Source organism: Drosophila teissieri, chromosome 2L (assembly GCF_016746235.2).
Source record: "Drosophila teissieri strain GT53w chromosome 2L, Prin_Dtei_1.1, whole genome shotgun sequence".
In the NCBI taxonomy this organism is placed as follows: Eukaryota; Metazoa; Arthropoda; class Insecta; order Diptera; family Drosophilidae; genus Drosophila; species Drosophila teissieri.
Genome location: NC_053029.1, coordinates 21,645,190 through 21,669,705, shown reverse-complemented (window position 1 = coordinate 21,669,705; position 24,516 = coordinate 21,645,190). Strand labels below are relative to the sequence as shown.

General features: G+C 39.6%; 1 protein-coding gene across 1 annotated transcript in view; it reads left to right on the top strand.

The window, feature by feature from the left end:
* The first annotated feature begins 19,400 nt into the window (after positions 1–19,400).
* Positions 19,401–24,516, top strand: part of LOC122611596 (zinc finger protein jing) — a 119,339-nt gene continuing 114,223 nt past the window's right edge. Inside the window, exon 1 of the mRNA XM_043784789.1 lies at positions 19,401–20,967. Within this exon, the coding sequence (XP_043640724.1) occupies positions 20,330–20,967 (638 nt within the window). The 5' untranslated portion in view covers positions 19,401–20,329. The remainder of the gene's footprint in view (positions 20,968–24,516) is intronic.

Genomic DNA, 24,516 nt, shown 5'->3' with positions numbered 1-24,516 from the left:
CGAGCCGTACGATACACGGCAGCGCCCTTCGTCGGTTGGGCGGGGGAAAAAAAAATTACTATCGATAGAATGGCTTTCAAAACATCGAAAATATCGAATGGCGCCACTATCGATAGTTTACCAGCTCTGGAAGTATGCGGAGCTTTGAAGAGAAATTTAAATATTTCCAGTGTGCCACTTGAATCGTGATACACCAGCTGATTTAAACGTAAAATCGAAACGACTTCTTAATTTATTAACGTAAGAAAAGAAAGTAATGTGTTGTTGGAACTTTTTAGCTTACTATATTAGAAAAAAAAATACAAAAACAATTTCATTTGGTTTTCTTAAAAAAAACTCGTAGAGTAAAAGGGTATACTAAATTCGTTTAAAAGTATGTAACAGGGAGAAGGAAGCGTTTCCGAACATATAAAGTATAGTCTGTCCGTCCGTCCGTTTGTCCGTCCGTCTGGCCGTCCGTATGAATGTCGAGATCTCAGGAACTATAAAAGCTAGAAAGTTGAGAGTCAGCATGCAAACTCCAGAGACATAGAAGCAGCGCAAGTTTGTCGATTCATGTTGCCATGCCTACTCTAACGCCCACAAACCGCCCAAAACTGCCACGCCCACACTTTTAAAAAATGTTTTGATATTTTTTTTGCCACACCCACTCTAACGCCCACAAACCGCCCAAAGTTGCCACGCCCACATTTTTGAAAAAAGTTTTGATATTTTTTTCATTTTTGTATTAGTCTTAGTATTAGTATTAGTCTTCAAATAGCTAAGTAACGGGTATGAGATAGTCGGGGAACTCGACTATAGCGTTCTCTCTTGTTTTTAACTATATATTTATATTATTTCATAATTAATTTTAATAAAAATATAGTAGAATATGTTGTTCTTATTGCTCTCAGTTCCTAGCAAATAAGATACATACAAATTTGGGTTTTCAAAGAGGTACTGTGCTTGTTGTATTATGTCTCCTCGTGCAACAATTGAGCAGTGAGAACTTGTCCTGGAAGTTAAAGGCCAAAGAGCACCGAACAACATTTTGAAAAACAAAACCAGCAAGCGATCGGCTCCAAAATTAGCTGCTGAAGGCGAAATGGAATAGTGGCAGGAAAAAAACCGTTCATAAGTCGGCAACATGGCTTTTATGGACGGGATAATGGATGCCTAAATGTACTTGCAAATGTTAAAAGGAAACCTGCTCAAAGCCAATTGTGAAAACACTTATTGGCTCGACATAAAACGTGTTACCTTGGAAAAATGGGTCAAATATCATCTTCATCTTAATGGAAATCACTTAGTTTCTTTCTTGGAAAATTATGTCAAAGAAGTCCTTATCTAGAAAGGAGGACCTAAAAAATATTCCCTTTATAACAAGAAATAAAATGTTGAGTGAAATAAATTGCACAAAATAAAATGCGGTATAAAAAGTAATTATATATCTCGTTTTTATGATTTAGAAAATCTACATTATTTATCATATAAGTAAATATTCCTAGGTAAAAAACTTTTCAATTTTTCTGTTTTCTCTCTTTGATTCATTTTTTTTTAGTATTTTAGACTTACATATAGTTTGAAATACTTGTTTTCAATAATAGAAACATTTAATTTGTATTATTATTAATATATTCATTATTATACCCGTTACTCGTAGAGTAAAAGGGTATACTAGATTCGTTGAAAAGTATGTAACAGGCAGAAGGAAGCGTTTCCGACCATATAAAGTATATATATTCTTGATCAGGATCAATAGCCGAGTCGATCTGGCCATGTCCGTCTGTCCGTCCGTCTGTCTGTCCGTCTGTCTGTCCGTCTGTCCGTCCGTATGAACGTCGAGATCTCAGGAACTACAAAAGGTAGAAAGTTGAGACTAAGCATACAGACTCCAGAGGCATAGACGCAGCGCAAGCTTGTCGATTCATGTTGCCACGCCCACTCTAATGCCCACAAACCGCCCAAAACTGCCACGCCCACACTTTTAAAAAATGTTTTGATATTTTTTCATTTTTGTATTAGTCTTGTAAATTTCTATCGATTTGCCAAAAAACTTTTTGCCACGCCCACTCTAACGCCGACAAACCGCACAAATCTGCCACGCCCACACTTTTGAAAAATGTTTTGATATTTTTTCATTTTTGTATTAGTCTTCTAAATTTCTATCGATTTGCTAAAAAACTTTTTCCACGCCCACTCTAACGCCGACAAACCGCCAAAAACTGTCAGTGCTGAAGACTCTCCTTCGCACTTCGAATAGCTGAGTAACGGGTATCAGATAGTCGGGGAACTCGACTATAGCGTTCTCTCTTGTATTTTATTTGGAAAGGGCCGGCATAGTCGATACCCGTGTAGGTGAATGCCCTCGAGAAGGAGACTCTATCTGTCGGGAAATCGCCCATCAGCTGTGTTTGGAGTCTCTTCTTGTAAATCGTGCAAATCTTACACGGATTGACCACAGCCTTCACCAGATTCTTGATTTTAGGAATCCAATACTTCGATCGGATCAGGCGTACGATCAATTGACTACCGCCATGAAGAGTAATCTGGTGAGTAAATTGGACGATGAGGCGCGACAGTCTACAGTCATAGGAGAGAATAATCGGATGACGTTCATCATATTTCAGGGTTTTGGAGGCAGTGAGACGGCCGCACGCCCTTAAAAGGCCGTGTTGGTTAATGAACGGGAACAAATTCACCAAAGGACTTGACACTGGAAGAGGCCTTTTCTCGGTCAGATGCTGAAGCTCTTGGCCATATGCTCTGCGCTGCGCAATGGAGGTCAGAGTTCGTTCTGCCTCTCGGATCTCTTCACTTGTAGGGCGTGAATTGGGCAAGAACGAACCTTTGCGGCAGCGTTTAAGGAAGCGTTGAACATAGACCAGAACTCGCAGGGCCTTGTCCAATTTGGAGAAACGTTCGAGAAAGTCGATGGACGGGGCCTTGACAAAATGCACTTTGACCGCGCGCTGCTCTAGCTCTGTCACTGGAAGAGTGTCGCTTTGTGCTGGCCATAGCTCTCGTGGCCCTTGCAGCCACTCAGGTCCGTGCCACCAGAGATGGTTTTCTGCCAATTCATGTAGGGATACGCCTCGACTGGCTAGATCTGCGGAGTTTTGTTCTGAGCGAACGTGTGCCCAACAGTCGACTGGCGTCGCCTGCGTGATCTTGGCAACTCTGTTGGCCACAAATGTGGTCCAGTTGCACGCAGGCTTTCGTAGCCAGGCTAAGACGATTGTGGAATCTGTCCAGCAGCGGATATCTGAACTGGCGGAGGGCATGTGCGGAAGGATTGCTGTCACCATTTCGGTTAACAGCACGGCACCACAGAGCTCTAGCCGAGGAAGGGAGACGGTTTTTACCGGGGCCACTCGTGTTTTGGCTGTAAGCAGGCGAGTCAGGATCCTTTGCCCCATCTCGACGCGGATGTATATAGCCGCTCCATAGGCTCTCTGAGACGCGTCACAGAAACCGTGGTGCTCTATGATTACCTCAGGCTGGTACCAGATCCATCTCGGAACGCGGATCTGGTTGAGGTCGGAATACTCGTCTAAAAACGATTGCCACCGCTGACTCATTTCAGTGGAAAGCTTATCGTCCCAGCCTAAGTTCTGCAACCAAATCTCCTGCATGAATATTTTTGAACGGGGGGAACGAAATAGAATTCGTCGGACTTTGCCCTCCACCGAATACCGAGCGTCTTGGCCGTGCTTTCGGCATCGATGTCGAGGAACTCGCTATGAAGGAGGTGTTCGGCCGGGACGTCTTTAAGGACGCTTTTGTTGTTCGAGGTCCACTTTCTTAGCGGAAAACCGGAGGCACTTAGGGCTGCTTGCAACTCTCGAATCGAACTTTGGGCTTCGTTTACGGAATTCGCCCCCGGCCAGAACGTCGTCGACGTACATGTGCTGCTGGATGATGCGGCTGGCATTTGGAAATGGCACTTGGATATCCTCTGCCAGCTGTTGCAAGACTCGAATGGCGAGGAAGAGGGCGCAGTTGACCCCGAAGGTATCTTTTTTTAGTTCAAAGTCTCGGATATCTCCTTCCTTGTTTCGGAACAGAATTCTTTGAAACGGGGTATGTTTTGGATCGACCCAGATCTGACGATACATTTTCGTAATATCTGCACTGAAGACGTATTGAAAATAACGCCATTTCAGGACCTGGATCGTTAGATCGGATTGTAGGACTGGACCAGCATGAAGGATATCATTTAAGCTGGTCTCATTTGCCGACGGACTTGAAGCGTTGAATACAACGCGAAGCTTTGTAGTGGTGCTTTCGGGCTTAACTACCGCGTGATGAGGAAGATGATACGAGGGAGAATTGTGAGTCGGCGGAACTTCTTTCATATGACCCAGATCCAGGTACTCCTGGATCACGCTGTCATATTGCTCTTTTAAGGGAAAGTCTCTTTTTAAACGATTTTCGTTTCTAAGAAACTGAGCTAAAGCAATGGACCTTGAATATCCTAAATCGGATCCGGTATTCTCGGGGTCCCGGAACGGGAGCGTCACCACGTACCTCCCGCTTGCGTCTCTTGTTGTTGTTTGGAGGAAGTTCCTTTCACAATAGGAGTCCGACTCTTTTACAATCTTTACTGGTAGATCCTCCACCTCCCAGAACTTGCTGAGAAGCGTGTCGAGCGAATCAGGGTCGCCTATTTGGTGCACCTGGGTCGTGAAGGATGCGACCCGTTTCGGCTTACCCTTGGAAATCGGCCCCGTTAGCACCCACCCGAAAATAGTTTCTTGGCCCAGGAGCGAGCTGCAAATATTTTGTCGGGTGCCATCCATCATTATGGATGGTAGAATGTCAGCCCCGATCAGTACATCAATTTGAGAGCTCTCAAAAAAGGTAGGATCTGCCCAGCGGAGTGCGGGCAGGTCCTTCAAAGAATTCCGAGGGATCGGATAGGAGGGCAGTTTGCCTGAGAGCTCCGGAAGGACGTACGCTTCAGTGTCTAACTGTAGACCTGGCTTAGTGGGAGAGCGAATCCCGAAGTGACACAGCTTCGAGGATTTCGCGGAGACCGAATGATTTAACCCGGAGACTTGGGTCTGGGTGTTGCGGAATGGCAACTTGATGAGGTTGAACAGGCGTTCTGAAATGAACGTCGCCTCGGATCCCGAGTCGATTAAGGCTCGGGCTCGGTAGTTCGTCCCCAAATGGCACACGTCAATGATCGCTGTGCTCAGTAGGACGGCTGAAGAGCCGGACGCGAAAAAAGTTTGCACCGCTGAGGTGCTTGCCGATGCATTTCTGCTGGAGGGTCTCGGAGGTTGCTGTGTAGGGGGCGAGGTTGAGGAACTCGCATTTTCGGAATTTGGGGGGCTGCGATGCAGCAGCGTATGGTGCCTGCCCTTACATGTAAAGCAGCTGTGTGTGCTTGTGCAGTCACGTAGCTGGCAAAACAATTCAGACATAGCTGCTTCTTTTTTATATAGCCGGAGCGCGAGTCAACAGACATTTGAAGAAAACGCGGGCACAATCTTACCGGATGGTTCTCCTTAGAACATAAGTCACACCCTTTCTGTTTGGTGCTGACCTTTGTCTCAAAGGATGGAAGCCTTTTTGGAACTGCCTGAGTCGGTTTCATATCTTCGATGGCTTCCAATGTCCGATACCTTTCGCTCAGGAAGGCATTCATTTCTTCCCAAGCTGGGATCTCGGATTTGGCAGTTAGCGACTGTTCCCATAAGGACAGGGTCTGCTTGGGCAGTTTGCTCGCGCAAAGGAAAGCCAAGAGACAATCCCAGTTTTCTGTGGATACCTGGGAATGCGCTAGTGCTGTTAAACACCCCTGAATCGTGGATTGTAGCTCTTTTAGAGCATGACCAGATTCTTTCGAAATTGAACTCAAGTTAAAAAGAAGCTTGAGCTGGCTGTTGACTAAAAGTCGCTTGTTTTGGAACCGATCTCGAAGCGCCTCCCACGCCGAAGCAAAACCATCATTCGTGAGAGGAGATTTCGCCACGATGGCTTTTGCTTCGCCACTTGTTTTCGTAAGGAGATGGAATAGCTTCTCGACCGGAGTCAGCCTGGGGTTGTTTACGTAAATTGCCGTGAATAGGTCCCGGAAAGTGGGCCATCGGAGGTAGTCGCCATCGAAGACTTCCGTGTCGCATGGAGGTAAGCGGCAGCCGGACGAAATTAGCGGCTGAGAGGGTGCTTGCGCGACTTGAGGCGTTGCTCTGTCGATTGTTTCGCCAATTTGTGCTGCACATGACTCGTATACTGAGTAGCAGTAGTCATATTTGGCCTGGAGAATAGGCACTGTGTCGAGGGATCCTTCTTGGGCCATTAGGTCAGAGCATGTTTCGTACTCCCTTTCCACTTTGTCCCATAAGGCTCGCACCTGTTGCAGACGGACTTGTAACGTGTGTAGGGACGGAGAGGCTTGATCAGGAGTGTTGATCTTCGCTTCAAAAAGGCTTACGCGATCGCTGACGGCGATGAATTTATGCAACGCTGCGGTTGCGGGCGTTGGCTGCTCAGAGGATGCCATTTTCTTTGTGGTAGAGCGTGTGACGCGGAGGAAATCAGTCCCGACAGCGGAGGGACTCTCGGATTTTCTCGATAGAGAAGACTCACTAGACGCTCGCGTCACTGGTCGGGAAATGACAATCCTAGGAGTTGTCTTCGAACTGGTCGATGGCAAAACCTTTGCTTTCGGAGTGGGAGTCGCGGTTTTGACCCTGGGACTAACGGACTTGGGTGCTGGCTTACCGCGAGTGGATAGCGGAGATTGCGGGTTGAACTTTTGTTCTTTTCCAGGTGCGGGTGTCTTTTTCTTGTCTCCCTCTAGGGGCATGCTCAGCTATGCCCTAGGAGAAGGAAGTCAAGAAGGCCTGCCCGCCGCAAAAAATGTGGAATCGAAAAAGAACCAGACACAGAGAGCACCCAAATCTGGATGGACAAAGAATCCCGTCGGAATTCGGGAGAAAGTTGCAATTGGGATCTGGAGATTGGAGCACGAAAGGAAAACAAAATCCCAATTTTTGTGAAATAAGGCCCCAATAGATCTTCAATCAACTGGAAAAAGCTTAAATGAAGCACAATATAGCTAAAATTCAGTGTGAAAAATAGCTAAGAGGATTCACAAAAAAACAGCTAGAGTGAAGTCCACAAGAAGATATAGCTATATTGGAGTCTAGAAAAACAATAGCTCAAATTTATAAAAAAAACTATGAATTGCAATTTCTAGAAAAATAGCTAAAAAATAGCTACCAGCTGGAGTCTGGATAATAGCCAATGATTTATAAAAAATCGCTACCGATTGGAAATCCCGAAAAAAAATAGCTAATATATGGAAAATAGCTATAAATTGGAATTTATGGAAAAATAGCTAAATAATAGCTACCAGATGGAGTCTGGGTAATAGCCAATAATTTATAAAAAATCGCTACCGACTTGAAATCCCGAAAAAAATAGCTAATATATAGAAAATAGCTATAAATTTGAATTTATGGAAAAATAGCTAAAAAATAGCTACCAGATGGAGTCAACTGCGCCCCCTTCCTCGCCATTCGAGTCTTGCAACAGCTGGCAGAGGATATCCAAGTGCCATTTCCAAATGCCAGCCGCATCATCCAGCAGCACATGTACGTCGACGACGTTCTGGCAGGGGCGAATTCCGTAAACGAAGCCCAAAGTTCGATACGAGAGTTGCAAGCAGCCCTAAGTGCCTCCGGTTTTCCGCTAAGAAAGTGGACCTCGAACAACAAAAGCGTCCTTAAAGACGTCCCGGCCGAACACCTCCTTCATAGCGAGTTCCTCGACATCGATGCCGAAAGCACGGCCAAGACGCTCGGTATTCGGTGGAGGGCAAAGTCCGACGAATTCTATTTCGTTCCCCCCGAAATAGTTGTGGAACCCTCCTATACAAAGCGAGAAGTTTTGTCCCAAATCGCTAGGTTGTTCGATCCTGCCGGGTGGCTCGCGTTCAAGAATTTTACTTTCTAAATTGGTATATGAAATGTTGTTTATTGTGGTTGTTCCGTTAAATGTTATTAGAAATGACCCATTTAAGTGGGAGTTGTTAACAATATTGTAACCATTTATAAAAATGGCACCATCTTGGATGATATCTATTTCCTTATTTTTATACCGGTTACTCGTAGAGTAAAAGGGTATACTAGATTCGTTGAAAAGTATGTAACAGGCAGAATGAACCGTTTCCGAGTATATAAAGTATATATATTCTTGATCAGGATCAATAGCCTGATAGTCGATCTGACCATGTCCGTCTGTCCGTCCGTCTGTCTGTCCGTCTGTCTGTCCGTCCGTATGAACGTCGAGATCTCAGGAACTATAAAAGCTAGAAAGTGGAGAATAAGCATACAGACTGCAGAGACATAGACGCAGCGCAAGTATGTCGATTCATGTTGCCACGCCTACTCTAACGCCCACAAACCGCCCAAAATTGCCACGCCCACACTTTTGAAAAATGTTTTGATATTTTTTCATTTTCTTATTAGTATTGTAAATTTCTATCGATCAGCAGAAAAACTTGTTGCCACGCCCATCCTAACGCCCACAAACCGCCAAAAACTGCCACGCCCATACTTTTGAAAAATGTTGTGAAATTTTTTCACATTTTTGTTCGTCTTGTAAATTTAACTCTATATACCAAAAATCTTTTTGCCACGCCCACTCTAACGCCCACAAACCGCCAAAAACGGTCAGTGTTGGAATTTCTCTTCGCACTTTCACCAGCTGAGTAACGGGTATCAGATAGTCGGGGAACCCGACTATAGCGTTCTATCTTGTTTTCCCTTATTTTCTTACAAGTGGATTTTTCTCCATTTAATAATTTGGTAAAACAGGTTTTTTCCTTACTTATAGTACAGTAATTGTTAAAAAGTTCGGTCTTAAATGTAGACATTTCATAATATGTATTGTCGCATTTTGCGACTTGATTGCTTATTACTAGTTTTCCATCGCCTTCTGAAATCGCTCTAGCATAGTATATTTCGCATCTGTTATAAACTATAGGGTATTTTACATAAATTATTAAGAGTTCTTTATGTAATACGATTTTGAACACAGAGATATCCATTAGGCCTGCAATGATTACTGGTCTTAATTTGTGACTTAATATTTCTTTTATTTCTTCATGGTTTAAAATTTTAGTATTAAAGACATCAATTTTAGCTAATGTGATAGTATCGATTAAATTTTGCAGGTCAAATGTTAAAAGTTTTAGGCGATGTTTTCTTAATGGTAAATCTTGGTCAATAAATACATGTTTAAAATCATCAGAAAGAGATTCTATTTCTTTAAACAATTTGGAATTGATAATAAATTGTTTGTTATTATTATACCCGTTACTCGTAGAGTAAAAGGGTATACTAGATTCGTTGAAAAGTATGTAACAGGCAGAAGGAAGCGTTTCCGACCATATAAAGTATATATATTCTTGATCAGGATCAGTAGCCGCGTCGATCTGGCCATGTCCGTCTGTCCGTCCGTCTGTCCGTCCGTCTGTCCGTCTGTCCGTCCGTCTGTCCGTCTGTCCGTCTGTCCGTATGAACGTCGAGATCTCAGGAACTACGAAAGCTAGAAAGTTGAGATTAAACATACGGACTCCAGGGACATAGACGCAGCGCAAGTTTGTCGATTCATGTTGCCACGCCCACTCTAACGCCCACAAACCGCCCAAAACTGCCACGTCCACACTTTTGAAAATTGTTTTGATATTTTTTCATTTTTGTATTAGTGTTGTAAATTTCTAACGATTTGCCAAAAAACTTTTTGCCACGCCCACTCTAACGCCCACAAACCGCCCAAAGCTGCCATGCCCACACTTTTGAAAAATGTTTCGATATTTTTTCATTTTTGTATTAGTGTTGTAAATTTCTAACGATTTGCCAAAAAACTTTTTGCCACGCCCACTCTAATGCCCACAAACCGCCCAAAGCTGCCATGCCCACACTTTTGAAAAATGTTTCGATATTTTTTCATTTTGTATTAGTCTTGTAAATTTCTAACGATTTGCCAAAAAACTTTTTGCCACGCCCACTGTAACGCCCACAAACCGACAAAAACTGTCAGTGTTGAAGATTCTCCTTAGCACTTCCACTAGCTGAGTAACGGGTATCAGATAGTCGGGGAACTCGACTATAGCGTTCTCTCTTGTTTTATATTAAGTCATTGATTGTATTTGGAATTTTGACGAAGTCGTCATGATCCGGAGTTCCAGCTAACCACTTCCACACGGTGCCTAATTCATTAATCCCCTTTTTGGATCTAGATGATATTAACTGTGATAAAATTAGTTCGATAACTTCTAAGTTGTATGTGATTTCCCATTGTGATCTTTTGTTAGTGTCTCTCTTTATGTTTTCTGATTTAACATTGATTATTTCTTTATAACAACTTAAATTGGTTACGTGGAATAAATCGCTATAAGATTCGTAAGTAAGAACATCCTTTTTGTCTTTGAACAGGAAAAATTCGTGATTGGAGTAATCAATTATTTCTGAAGTGGCTATCATTACGAATGGTATTAGAAGTAACAAGAAATGCATTGTCTGTAAATTTAAAAGAAATATAATATTTGTTAAAACTTAATATTGTCCTTGTGAATAGTTTTGTTTCTACTATTGAGTACTATTTTGTTAGGTAGGTTTTCCTTAACAATCTGTGGTTTATATCTTGTTTTTAGCTTATTTCTTTCAACATGTTTCTTTTCATAAACAACCTGTCCTACATGATATTCTTTTTCTTTACGACCTTCATTATGTGTTTCTAACATTTTTTCCTGAGTGTTCTTTAGAATGTTTTTGTGTTCAATCTTATTATAGAGAATATCAAAAGGTTTTTGGTTTGTTGTAGAATGAATACTCTGATTGAATTCTTTTGCGGCTCTAATAATTATTTCAGAATAGTCAATGAGATTAAATTCTTCTTTTATGCAACGAGCTAATTCTTTTAATGTCGAATGTGCCCTTTCAATTTGTCCGTTCGAGGCACTGTGTCTGGGGTCTGCGAAATGTAGAGTTAAACCACATCTTTGTGCAAAGGATTTAAATTGAGCAGAGGTAAAGCTCGGTTCATTATCGGTGGAAATTGTTGAAGTAATTCCATTACTTTATTCTCGATGCTTAGTTTATTTTGAATTTCTTTTACTACTAGGAATTTTGAATATGCGTCAATACAAGTTAAGAAAATAAGATTCTGCGCGTAATAAATATCGATGTGTAAATTTTCTCCCTCTTTAGTTGGGATAGGAGCTTCCCCAATAGGAATTTTAATTGGATGCCTGTTATATTTATTTTCGTTGCAAATTGTACAATTTTTTATGTATTCCCTTAATTTGGTAAGTAAATTTGGCCAATAATATAATCTATTGATTTGTTTGTAGTTTTCGTCTAGTCCTCTATGAGCTCGACAATGTGTTTCTTCTATTATAATCGCCCTATCTTAATTTTTTTCCACGTCTTGTAGACATATTTTAGTAAAAAGAAATTTGTTAGTAAAGTTGTTTTTTAAAGGTAATTGAATATGATAAAGATCGTCTAAAGTGCAATGAATTCCTACCGTTATGTTTGGTGGTAGATATTCCCTTAATTTTGTTATTATATTTTCTGGCGTATCATATTCGATTATATGTCGTGTCTTGTCAAAAACTTTCAATGACTCATGAATTGTATACCTTCCCGTTGTTAATAACAGTTGTTGTTGAAACTGATTTAACGGTTTACGGGTCTCTTGTATTACATTTTCAAAACTACTTTCGGCAGAATGCTGTGTATTTTGTGTCTGTAAGATTATTTAATTTTATTCGAGATAATGCGTCAGCGACGACATTTGTTGTTCCGGGCTTATATATTATTTTTGGGGTGAAACTATGTTCGGGTTTTTATCCGAGATTGTAAAAGATAAAGATTGATGGTCTGTTTGTATTTCTTTACCGATTACTCCATATAAATAATTTCTGAGATTTTTAAGAGCCCAAACTATGGCTAACAATTCTTTTTTATTTGTGGCGTAAAGTTGCTCGGTTTTATTTAAAGTTTTGGATATGAAAGTAATTGGTTTATTATCCTGTGATAATACCGCTCCGATAGCTACATCTGATGCGTCTGTTGTCAAAGTGAATTTTTTGTTATAATCTGGTTGGACTAATTCCACTTGTGCTATTAGATGATCTTTTAGTTCGTTAAAAGCTTTTACAGCTGGATCATCTAATTGTATTGTAATTTTTGTAGACATTCTCCTAGAAATTTTAATATTATCTCCTCCTAAGTATTTGGTTAAGGGCTTGGCAATTTTTCATAGTTTCGGACAAATTTTCGGTAATATCCAGCGAGTCCTAGGAAACTTCGAAGTTCTCTAATGTTTTTTGGAATCGGATCCGTTTTAATTACACTGTGAGAGACGATATAACCAAGAAATGCTGTTTCTAATTTAAAGAATTTCGATTTTTCAAGAGAAATTTTCATATTAGCTTGTTGTAAAATATTAATTATTTGAATTAGATCAGTATAATGTTGTTCAATTGTATTTAAAAAGATTATTATGTCATCCATATAAACATGACAAGTTTTTCCGACTTGTTGTCTTAATATATCGGCCATTGCTCTTTGAAATATTCTGGGGGCGTTTGATAACCCAAATGGCATACGTAAGAATTCAAATTTCCCGTTATTAATAGAAAAGGCTGTTTTTTCATTATTAACGAAATCTGAGACTGACATAGCATAAGGATATTGTTTGCTATAAATTGCCCTGTCATTAACAGTATTTATTTCTCCTCGAATATCGGTTCGAAAAGGGATTTGCATATTTATTTTAGAATGCTCCTTTTCAATTTTATTAATAATTTTATTTTCGAAATCTTTTAGTTGATTTGAATTTATTATTAGATTATGAATTTTTTCTTTGTCGGAAAATTCAACGACGGCGTGTTCAGGATTTGTGGATCCTAAACTATTAGTTTTAATGTTGAGTGATCAGGATTTTTTGATCCCAAGCTTTTTGATTGTAATTTGACGGAAATAACATCGTCGGCGTGTTCAGGATTTTTTAATCGAAAACTTTTCAATTGTAATTTGACGGAATTAACATCGTCGGCATATTCAGGATTTTTTGATCCCAAACTTTTCAATTGTAATTTGACGGAATTATCATCGTCGACGTGTTCGAGATTATAAGATCTCCATCTATAATTACTTCTTTCTGCAATAACTGATTCAGTTTTATATTCAATTTGATTGCTAAAGTATTTTTTTATAATATATTCTTTTAATGGAAGAGTATTATTTTCTCCAATTAAACACAAATCGTTTTTCTCTTCATTGTCATAACATTCTAGTTTTTCCTTTTTTCGATTATATTCCAGAATACCTTTTTCTACATCTATTTTAGCTCAAATTTTCCTTAATAGATTGTACCCAATTAATAAGTCGGATTCTAAACCTTCTATTTCAAAAAATATATGTTTCGCTTCAAATATTGTTAGTATATGGTAATATTTTATAATTGAGTATCCATGAACTGTTGATACTCTCTTGTAAATTGGTAATTCTTTTTTATTTTTATAAATTCCTTTTTTGATATAGCAAGAAGAGGCTCCTGTGTCAATTAATATTTTTAGTTGTTTTTTTGTATTTCTGTCTATTCTTGTTATATGAGGCATTCCTCTGTAGGACCTTGATTTAAAAAATGATCCTCATCAATGTTATTTATTCTCATACCTTTCTGGGCTGGTTGACTTACTGTCCCAGTTGCTTCCCTTTTTAATGGGATTTGTGGTTCAATTTTTTGTGCTTGTTTATGATTATAATTATATCTTTGTGCAAAATTATTATAATTCTGTCTGTTATTATTATACCCCCTGTTGTAATGATTACTCGGACGATAGTAATTATTATTCGGACGATTTTGATACTTTATGAAACTTTCGACTTCCATTGGTTCTGGTGGGGGTTGTACCTTAGAATTGTTATTTGAATTTCAATTATTATTTTGCCCAAAGTTCCCGTTTTGCGGTCAATTATTATTCAGGTTGTTATTCCAATTATTATTCATTCTGTTATTATTATTATTATTATAATTAATATTATTATTGTTATTATTATTATTCTGTCTGGAATTTACTGTATCAAATCTTAAGTTATTTCCCTGACCTTTATTTTCATTCCTAAATCCATAATACCTATTTGCAAATTGGGCTCGAAAGTTGTTAGACTCTAATTTTTGACACTTTGCCAAAGCATTTGGCAAGTCTGGTGGGTTTAGAGAAAATAGTATTTCTGAGATTGAACCGTTCAATCCAGAAATAAAAATTCGAAGTGCGTTGTCCAATGTTTATTGTTCTTGGTTATTGCTGCTTTCCATAGTCATTATGTTTTTATTACGTAGAATTGTTAAAGCGATAAAATATTGTTCGCTTCGAATTTTGTATAGACTCATGGCAGTTTCTGCCGCTTCTCTCCAGCCTACATATTGGGTTATTTCTCCTGTGAACTTTGGTAAAGATTTAACAACCTCTAGGGTAGTTTCACATTTTATAGTTGGGTCGATTGTTTGGATTTTATAATCTTCCACTACATTTTTGCTAGCGATTATCTGCCCTTCTATCCCTTCAATTTTTCTGGTCACTTCACTCAATTGTACACTTATTAATCGGTTAATTAATTCCATCGTCAGATTGCTGGCGTTGGATATCCCGCCCGCAGAGAGGATTGGTGCTGAACCTCCGGTTGCCATTGTTAAATTTAAATCTTCAAAACTTTTTATTAAATTTTCCAGATTGTTTTCTTATATTAATGGTTTAAATAGATTTTAAATTTTTTTTTTTTACACTTTATAGTATTTTGTATATCCTGATCTTGTTTTATTAAATTGTTTAAAGACTTAATATTATTTTATTCTGCTCACGATACTTTCCGTTGTATTCTTCCTTCAGTTTAGTTGTCCTGATTATTTTCTGTTGGGGTCTTCCTTCAAAAATTTTTTGTATTCAGCTGTGGCGGGGGATGGCTCTCTGCTCTTCCTTCCTTCTTGGTGTTGATTTTTTATTATATTTTTTTGAATATTTTGGTTATAGTTTTTGGTTTGGTTTCACTTCTCTTTGTTGTTGAGTTCTGTTTTTGTAGAGTTCTGTTTTTGTTGAGTTCTGTTAAGTGTCGTGTTCTTGTAATTTGTATTAAGTATTCAGTCCACCTTTTTTTTTAACTTCTTAATTGGATTATTGCATTAATTAATTTCCAATTAAGTTTTTCCCGATCACTGTCACAGTAGTTAGATGTCGTTGGATTAATGAGGATGTTTTGATTTTTCCTCTAAAAATATGGGTTGTTGGCGGCGCGAGTTCCGTTTTATATTTAACTTATTATCGTTAATATTTATTTAGAACTTTTAAATTACACCGCCCCACGTTGGGCGCCAATTAAAATTGTTGTTAAAAAAATTATTTAAAAAAATATTTTATTTTTATATTTTTATAAATTTATTGGTGATAAACTTTTTCACTTAAACAATATTACAAGACACTTTTATCTGATTTTATCTTCGATCGTTCTCGATCCGATCCCGAAACAGACTGGCTCCTAGATTCTAAATCCTGATCCAATCAACCTCGGCCAGAAGCTTTTCTTTGGAAACTTCTTGAACTTTCAATTATGTTTAGAAAGCTTGTTTAGAAAAGCTTGATGCTGAAATTGTTTCTCTGCATTGTGAAATTCAATTATGCTGACCGATGCAGTTTGATTGAAGCGCAATAAGTTGACCATGGTTTGGTCTCCAAGCGGAAGCTGTGTTTTTTTGGAGTTTGAATGTTTACCTTAGCGGGTAGCTAAGCGCTGACAAGGGCAATGACAAAAACAAAGACAAAGGAAATGCCGTTTAGATTGAAATTTAAAATTTGTTTATAAACTGGGATAGAGTGCTATGTTTACGGGTTGGATAACTTGCATGTTGAAACAACGTGTACATAATAATATACATTAAATTAGCGTAGAAAATAAGGTATTTAACATTGAGTTGATGTCAAAAACTAACATTTTACATAATGGGTTGTGTCTTGGTTAATGATTTCTGTTTTAATAGAAGCGAACTAAATGTTATTAAAAACAGGCATCAGGCATGCTTCGGTAATCGAATTCGAAAGAATTTTACGATTTCGATTTGAAATCGAAAAATTGGTGCTCCGGTTTTCGAATTCGTAAGAATTTTTCGATTTGTAAAACGGGCACTTTGGTCTGGCTGAAATGGATAGTAAATGCCTTTTTTTTATAACAAATCAGATCTTATTTACTAAGGGCAAATTTTCGATTTGGCAAGGGGTCGATAAGTACGTCTCCAAAAGCTATCGCGAATCATACTGTTAATGAAACAAAACTGGCAGGTAAAAATACTTATTAAATATAAAAGAATTTATTAATATATTTAAAGGAGGGCCAAAAGTGTTGTTTGTAAATAATTCTATTTAATTTAAGTACCTAAATGGTCGAAGTGCAGTAAAAAAGTAACTGCGAACATCGGAATTAAAACAGTGAAAAAGGTGGCAGCTCTAGATTTTCTCAAGCCCTAAAATTTCTGCAGTCTCCTGGCTTCAAAACAAGCAATTGCTAATATAAAAGGCATTTTTTCACGTTGTTTGATTTTGACAAAAAAACAGGTGTTTGAGCAGCAAGAAGCGATAAGAAACAAAACATTTTGCGGAAACCAAAGCACCGAATAACGAAATCGAAAGATTTGGCCCAAATCGAATTTGAAAAATAATTACGATTACCGGAGTATGCCTGAATATCCCAAGTATTTAATAATATAGTTAAGTACTATTAAAATATTTTGTTGAACAAACTGCGGAAAAAAATACTGTTTCGGTTTATTTTTGTTGATTAAAAAACTGAACCACTACTCGGATAAAGCAATAAAATCAAAATGGTCGATTTAAAAAAAAAAAAATCACCAAACTAGGCCGTTCTTACGGCACTAAAACTCCGTTTAACTACGATGTTTGAAAAAACCAACATTTGTGCCTATTTTTGTTGACATCGTATTTTGGGATTTAATAATGCTAGTTTGCGGCAATGCGGCTTACAGCTTTACTTGCCGCGATATTAGTTCCAAAACGACTTCAGTTATTTTCAAATAATAATTTATAGGGGTGCTCCGAAAGTATTAATTTTACGAAATGGTCGTGTTTTAAAGACTTCTATGAATAATGAAAGTTGACTCAAAAATAAATAAAATGGTTGTGCCGGATTTTGAGGCTGAAGCGAATTACGTGGCACCACTGCTTACAAATGGATTAATGTACAGGTCTACCTTAAAAAACTGATAAATTGTACATATATTAAAAATAAACAACAAATTTTAAGGGTAAACTGTTTTTGATGCTGTGGATTCGTCAGCTTGAAATAAATCGTATTTTATTAGTCGTTTCAGATATGTGATTGTTTATGAAATTATTTGATATGTGACTTTTAATAAAATTATTTTTTTTAGCGTAAGCAGACAGATTTTAAAATTATTTAAACTACTTGTCACTTAATCAAAAAAAGACGCACTGTTTTATATGTAAAACATTTTCGTTTATATAACATCATTTTAAATAATTTATTTTTTGTTTGCGATAGCTTACAGGGCAAATAATTAATAACAATTAATGTACCGTCGATTCTTATGGAACGTCATGGAGTCCGCTATCTCTTTCAAACTGGTTTGATTTTTTATTTAGTTAACATAGATAGTTTTAGAATTACATATCTGGAAATATTCTAAAAAGTCATCACTGCTTATTAAGACTTACTCGTTGACAAAAGCTGTATGCTATGTCAAAATGAGCTTTACACTGAGAGAATTTAAAATACCCAAAATTTAGAAGTCGACTTTATATTTGTTTTTTAAAAGTTGTGATTGTGTTCCACTAAAATTGCCAGCTTAGATATTTTATTGAGAAAATGTTTGATTAGGTTATAATAATAATTTAGTTTATTATTATTTAGACATATATATATCTACAAAATTGTTCAGCTAAGTGTAATTACTGAAAATAGAATGGAGCATTACGGTTGTTTTACTTTCCTTCCCCTTGCTTAAATGTTTTTTCTCCTTGTATTTATATTTCTGTCTCAATCTCGTTTTCACTCTCTCTCTCTCTCTCTCTCTCTGTTCGCTGCACCCTAATAGCTTTGCGGAAAATGCATTGCAAAATGCGAACGCAAACTTAGTTCACTTCTCACTCTCACGCAGTGCTTTCGCTAAAAGTGTGTGTTCAATAATAAAACATATCGAATGTAATAATGAAAGAAATATTTGTTGTAGAGCTTTTGTGAGCTCAAACATTTTGATTGTATTAGATGTTGTAGTCCGCGGAAATGAAGTCATTAAATTACTTATAGTGCTCACGAACTTGGTGCAGTGTAACACATTTAATAGAAACAAACATGTTCTTGGCAGAGTAAAACTGGCCAGAAAACGAGTTTTGTCGCACTCGCACACATCCGCAAAGTTCTCTCGTAAACATTCCTTTTTCCCTCTTGTTTTTGCATTTAGTTGCATCACACACACGTACGTTATAAAAGCACGTGTTGTGTTTGCTCCCACCTTCACTTTAAAAACAGTTGCGACTTTAGATTGTGTTTGTGAGAGCTGGCTTGGCTGCCATGCTTTTGTCTTGTTATTGTTTGGTTTTTGCCATAACTTTGTTTATTTTCCTTTTTTTTTATACAAGCCTCGAGTATTTTGTTTTTGTTCTTGACTCTTTTGGCCTTATTAAATGTGTGGGCCGTAACAGATATAGCCAAGATATTGGCTATGGGTGCATATTTTCCTCACATCTGTATTTATGTAGCTTCATAATCGAGCTTAAGTTCCCTTATAACATGTTCGCTTGGGTTAACCGGTTTTGAGCAGAAACCTCCTGTCTTCTGATTAGTTCCCACACATATCAACAGGTAAGCTGCAGCTCGAGCCGCTTGTGTGTGAGTGAACTTTCCACCGCGGACACATCGGAAGTTTCTGCCCAGCCGCCAAATGCTGAAATTTCGAAGTACAGAATCTCTGAACTTCCCAGAAGTTCAAACGCACACTTACACAGATAGAACTCACAATGTAGCGCAACAAGCTCCTCCGTCCCCCACACGCCCCGCTGTCTTCACCGCGCTTTCGAAAACCTGCTGTCGCTGCACAGAAATCAAAAGTGAACACTCTGCACGCGGCCCTTTCTCCTCCCCTACCCCTCAACTCGTCGGAGAGCCCCTCGTTGGGCGCCAAATAAAAACGAACGGCAGTTCGTTGCCTTCGTTCTCGGCTCGCGTGCTTCGTATCTTGATTTCTGCCCGGTTCTAGTTGGCTAAGCCATTCGGCTGGCACTCGGTCCGTCGCCTCGGTACTCGTCGGCTCCCTCTTCGGGTGGGGCTGCGACGCTCGGCCCACACCCACTCCACCCGGGCCCACTCGCAGTCAGTCGGCAGGCAGAGCATGAGCAGCCCGCAGCTTTTTCGTGGGGAGATCGCAGTTCTTCGCTTGCCTATCGATGGCGTTCCGGAAATCGTAGTTCTTAGGCTTTGTTCAATTTGGTTAGACGGCAGTTGGCAGCAATTAAGAGCAGTGGCCACTACATTAATTATTGATAGTACGCGTGGCAGACAAGTTGGCCCCACGATAAGCAAATGATTAGATTGCGATGTGTTTGTTCGCGCGTCATTGTTGTCAATAAACAAAAGCTGGCTTGCGGTCACAGCAACTAGGCGGTTAACCTGACTTACCCGTTTCGGTTTCGAATTCGGTTTCATTGCCGTTTTCTTGAGTTTGTGAGCTCTGCGCTTTTGCCAGTCTTGCAGAATGAATTTCGGTGTGCATCGGAAACAACCGAAATCGAAATAACAATCGGCCATTCACAAAGCCATCTGCCACCCTGAAATCGTCTGAAATATTATTCGTATTGAATAATGTGTGTCATAAGTGCAGAAGTTAAGTGCAGCCTAAGGCAAAAAGTCACAAAAGTGCAATTAATTTAAATTAATTTTTGTTTAATTTATATAAAAATTTTCACTACTCGTAACTCGGGTGCCCGACCCACTAATGTCGGAGAAGTGCAAGTTCATGGCGAAATTTAAATACCAATTTGTGCAAACTGATGGGGAAAATCAGAACGGCAAAATCATTTAAAGGCAGTGCGGCTTACAATTGCTGACTAAGAACTTTCAGATTAATGCAATTAAAATTGGCTTTACGTCGACTAACAATAAACCGTTGAGAATAGCAAATGTGTGTTAAAGCAGATCCAGAGATCTGGCAGCAGTTAAGACCAATTAGAAGCATCGTTGCAGCACTAAATCAAGGAAAATAGTTTCAAGGCGTGCAGCAAACATAAGGTGGGAAAATGTCAGCCACTCAGCCAAAGGATACGGCATTGAAGACTAAGGAGTCGGCGGCTGAGACAGCAGCCCCTCTGGCCCTACTCTCTGCCAAAACAGCAGGAGCAACGGAACCGAAAAGTTTAACCTCTAGCGCTGCTTTGTCACTGTTTGATCAGCTGAAAAACAGCGTCAATGTAAACAGTTTGACAATTGGCGCCGGCGTCAGCAACAGTAGCCCAGAAGCTATCCCATCTAAAACAGCAGCTGCCAGTACACCTACCGTCCCCCTGCTACTTACCACCACAACCACATCACCCACCTCCAAAATCCCCTCTCCGGCTACCAATATTGAACTGAAACCCCCTGCCAAGCCCACGCGACCCTTTACCTCGCCCAACACCATTGGAATCGTGCAGGGCACCAAACGGGGGGCGGGCGGAGTAGTTGGCGGGCTCGGAGCTCAAGCAACCAAATTCGATATAAACGCATTGCGATCTCAGCTCTATCAGGGCGCCAGGAAGACTGCAACAACAACTGGAGTAGGAATCGGTCAAACAATAACCGTGACAGCTGCGCCAAGAACAACTGGAGGAGATCGCGGAACAAAGGGGTCAAAGAAGCGGTGTCTGGATCGGTACGACTCGTCGGAGTCATCAGACAGGTGAGTGAGCATGCTGTGGGCACACTAGTTAGGTTCTAAATTGTAGTCCTTTGAGTTCAAAGGATTTAAAAGGTTGTTTGCATGTCTCTTTTTTTGGAGCAAATTTAATTTAAATTTAGTTGCCAAGGTAACAAATAGGTCATCTTACAGAAATTACTACATATTCATGGGAAACATAATAAAAATAAATCATTATACAAAATAAACGTTTTTCATAAACATCCAATAGCAGTTTACCTCTCTTCTTGTCATTAACGTCTTTAATGCCTTCATTAAACGCCATAACAATGCCAGCAGCCAAAGGCCCAAGATGCACTGCCTGGCTATAAACGGAAATGCTAGGGTGTATCTGCGAACCGGCTGGCTGTGCCAAGTCTGAGCTAAAAGCGAATGCTCTAAATATACACACGCGCTGTACTGCCAAAAAGTGAGCCAAAAGTGTGATCTGTAAGCCACAAATAGAATGCAGCCCATCCCAATCATGATAAACGCTTGAGCCAAATCTGCAATCTGGATAACTTAATAGCTGCTTGAGCTAAATTTATCGGACAGGTTTATCGTTTCCATAATTGCACAGACCTGCAAATGTCAGTCTTGTAAGGGGCCCACGAGGCACGCGTCTCATACATTGCGAATTTATGGCTTGCAGATACATTTGTATCTACTCAACTGGCAAGCCACAAAACCTCTTGCCGCAATGCCAACTAATTTCCGCTCATTAAAAATGCGCAGCACAGCAGAGGCAGCAGCGGAATGGAAACAAAGGAAGAGCAAAGGCCGCAACGGACTGCAGGCATTCGTATCTGGCAGATACGCACAACAAGCGTTCACTTATCAGCCGCAAATGGCGGCTGATGCGCTGCAGTAGCAGAGCTGCTGATTTTCCATTTGTGGCACGTGGGCGGTTGAGCAAACGTCGGCGGCTTCCTGGCTGCATCAATGTAGATATAGATAAATGCATATATAGATGCATATACTCTCATACTTTGGGAAAAATGAATCTGAAAAGTGGATCGTGCTTTCTGTCGATCTGCTGCATAACTTTCGATTATGTGTAATTTATGTTTCGTTTTTTCTGAAATGGTTTTGATACCATACATATCTATTATCTATACTATGCTAATGTGACATTTGTATCTGGTTTCGTAATAGCATGGGGAGCGTTCTGTCAACTGGCCTTATCACTGTCCTCGTATCACCCCCAACACCGCCCAAGATCGCGTTCCCTCGTCGACTGGTGAGTGATTTCGGTGTTGCTCCTCTTCGCTGGCAGTCGGATATCATTTAAACTTTTGGTCGTTGAACTCTTTTTGATTTATTTATTTTGATTGTTTCTGTTTTTCTTTCCTTTTTGGTTTTTGTGTGTGTGTACTTTTTGTTGCCGCCAAAAGCACTGAATTTTGTTATAGCTTGTGTTTTCCATAATTTTTTGTTTCTGCTGGGCTCGGGTTTTATTTTGATTTCGTTGCGTTTCGCCCAAGTCTTTCCACTGCGGCTAGCATTTGCATCTTGGCAAAAAGACCGAATTTTTGAACTAAACTCTGTCGTTCGCTGGATCGTTTCAACTTGTGCCAGCCCCATGTGAACCTAAGCCCAACCCCACTGAGCGTAGCCATTAAATGTATTTATTTTCAAAAAGCTAAACAAATAAAAAATACATACATATGTACGTATGCATTTGAGTACAACCAGCGAGTAACATCCGCAGCTTCGAAGCAGAGGCATTTAACTTTAATTGTCGCTCATAAAGCTGAAACACAACTGCAAAAGTAACTGCCTACTTCAGCACCACAATTATTTCAGCTGCAATTGCTGGCGTCGTCATTGCTTTTTGCACTGTCGCCGGACTGAGCATGTGTGTGTGCTATTGATTTTGTCGACTTTGGGGTTACAGGTTTTCCACGTTTTTCCACATATTTCCACGAGACCCCGAGAGCGACCCACTGCTCCAATGGCGCGAGTCTTTGCCAATGCTTTTGCTTTTGCTCTTACTGATTGTGTGCTGTTTTTGGTGCTGTTGCCGTTGTAGTTTTCGCCTAGTCATGCACGGCAGGCAGCGGGCGGCAAAGGAAGACAATCACCCTGAGATATTGTGTAATCGCCCTCGTTGATTTATCTCGTTTAAGTGACTCCGAAACGGCAGTACTGCAACAGCAACAGCAACATCAACAGCACCAGCAATTGCAGTTGCAATGACAGCGGCAACATCGCGCGATGACATCGAAAGTGTAATATAATAAGTTGCAATTGCCAGTGTTTGTATCTCCTTTTGTTGCCGTGGGTCGTGTTCTCAGAGTGATCGTGCTTCTGATGCTATTTGCCATTTGGAGACTTCTTTTTGGCCTTTTATCAATTTGAGCTAGTTAAGTTTTTGCTGCCCTCTTTAATATACTGACCAACTCTTCGATTTTCCAAATAAAAACTTTGAAAAAAGGCAAACAAAAGCCGCTAAAAACTACCGCTTAGTTGGCGGTAATCGGGAACGGTCTTCGTAAAATTGCTTAATCCTTTATCCGTATACTGTTCAAGAAATTTGTATTCCAAAAAGTTGGCTTACGTTTAAAAAACTAACAAGTAAGCACCAACTGCCGCGAATAAAATTGAGTTAAAGTCTAAAGTGGAGACAATTATGGTTCGGCAAAGATATAAACATATACATAGTCCATAACTGAATACCCTCTAAACATTTCATTAAGAACATTTTAAATATTAATGCTTTTGTAATTGTTTATATGGGAAAGACATTTTTATACCCGTTACTCGTAGAGTAAAAGGATATACTAGATTCGTTGAAAAACTTTTTGGCACGCCCACTCTAACTTCCAATAGCTGAGCAACGGGTATCAGATAGTCGGGGAACTCGACTTTAGCTGTCTCTCTTGTTTGCTTTAGTGTTTTCCTTGTAAATTTCTTATTCATTCTGCTGCAGTCTTTCGCGTGTTGGTTCTTTGGCGGGATTCCCAGTCTTCTGCTTGTATGCTAGTCCCCTTTTCGCCGCCCCTGGTTCAGTCTGTCCTTGTTGCACTGCTGTCTGCCCTTTTAGTTTTTATTTTCCAATTGTGTGCTGCATTCCGCTGTGGTCGTTTCTTGTGTGTTAGTTGTGATACCCTACAAAATTCCATTTCCAGTTGAGACTTCGACTAAGCAGACTACTAGTCGAAAAGATGTGTTGAATAGACACAATCACTTTTTATATGTACGAGCGATATATGTACATACGTACATACATACGTAAGGTGAACTGATATTAATACATACACCATCAAGTAAAAATCTCCTTGTTCATGGCAATCTTTAATTCGTGCCCGCGAATGTGTGAGTGGTTGTGTGAAAAGCAGCTTAAACACGAAATTAGAGCCTTCCCCCTCCGAACTTCCGATTTCCCCTAAGGGAGCGCATTTAGTCGTAATAAATGCTGCCTGGTTGCATGCTTTGTACATTGACCTCAAAACGGAGCAAAGCCGCGTGCCCGCGCCTCTTCCTGCAACGCCCCTTTGGGCTGTATCTCTTCAGCTGGGATGCTGTTCCTTTGTTGTTGCATTGTTTTTG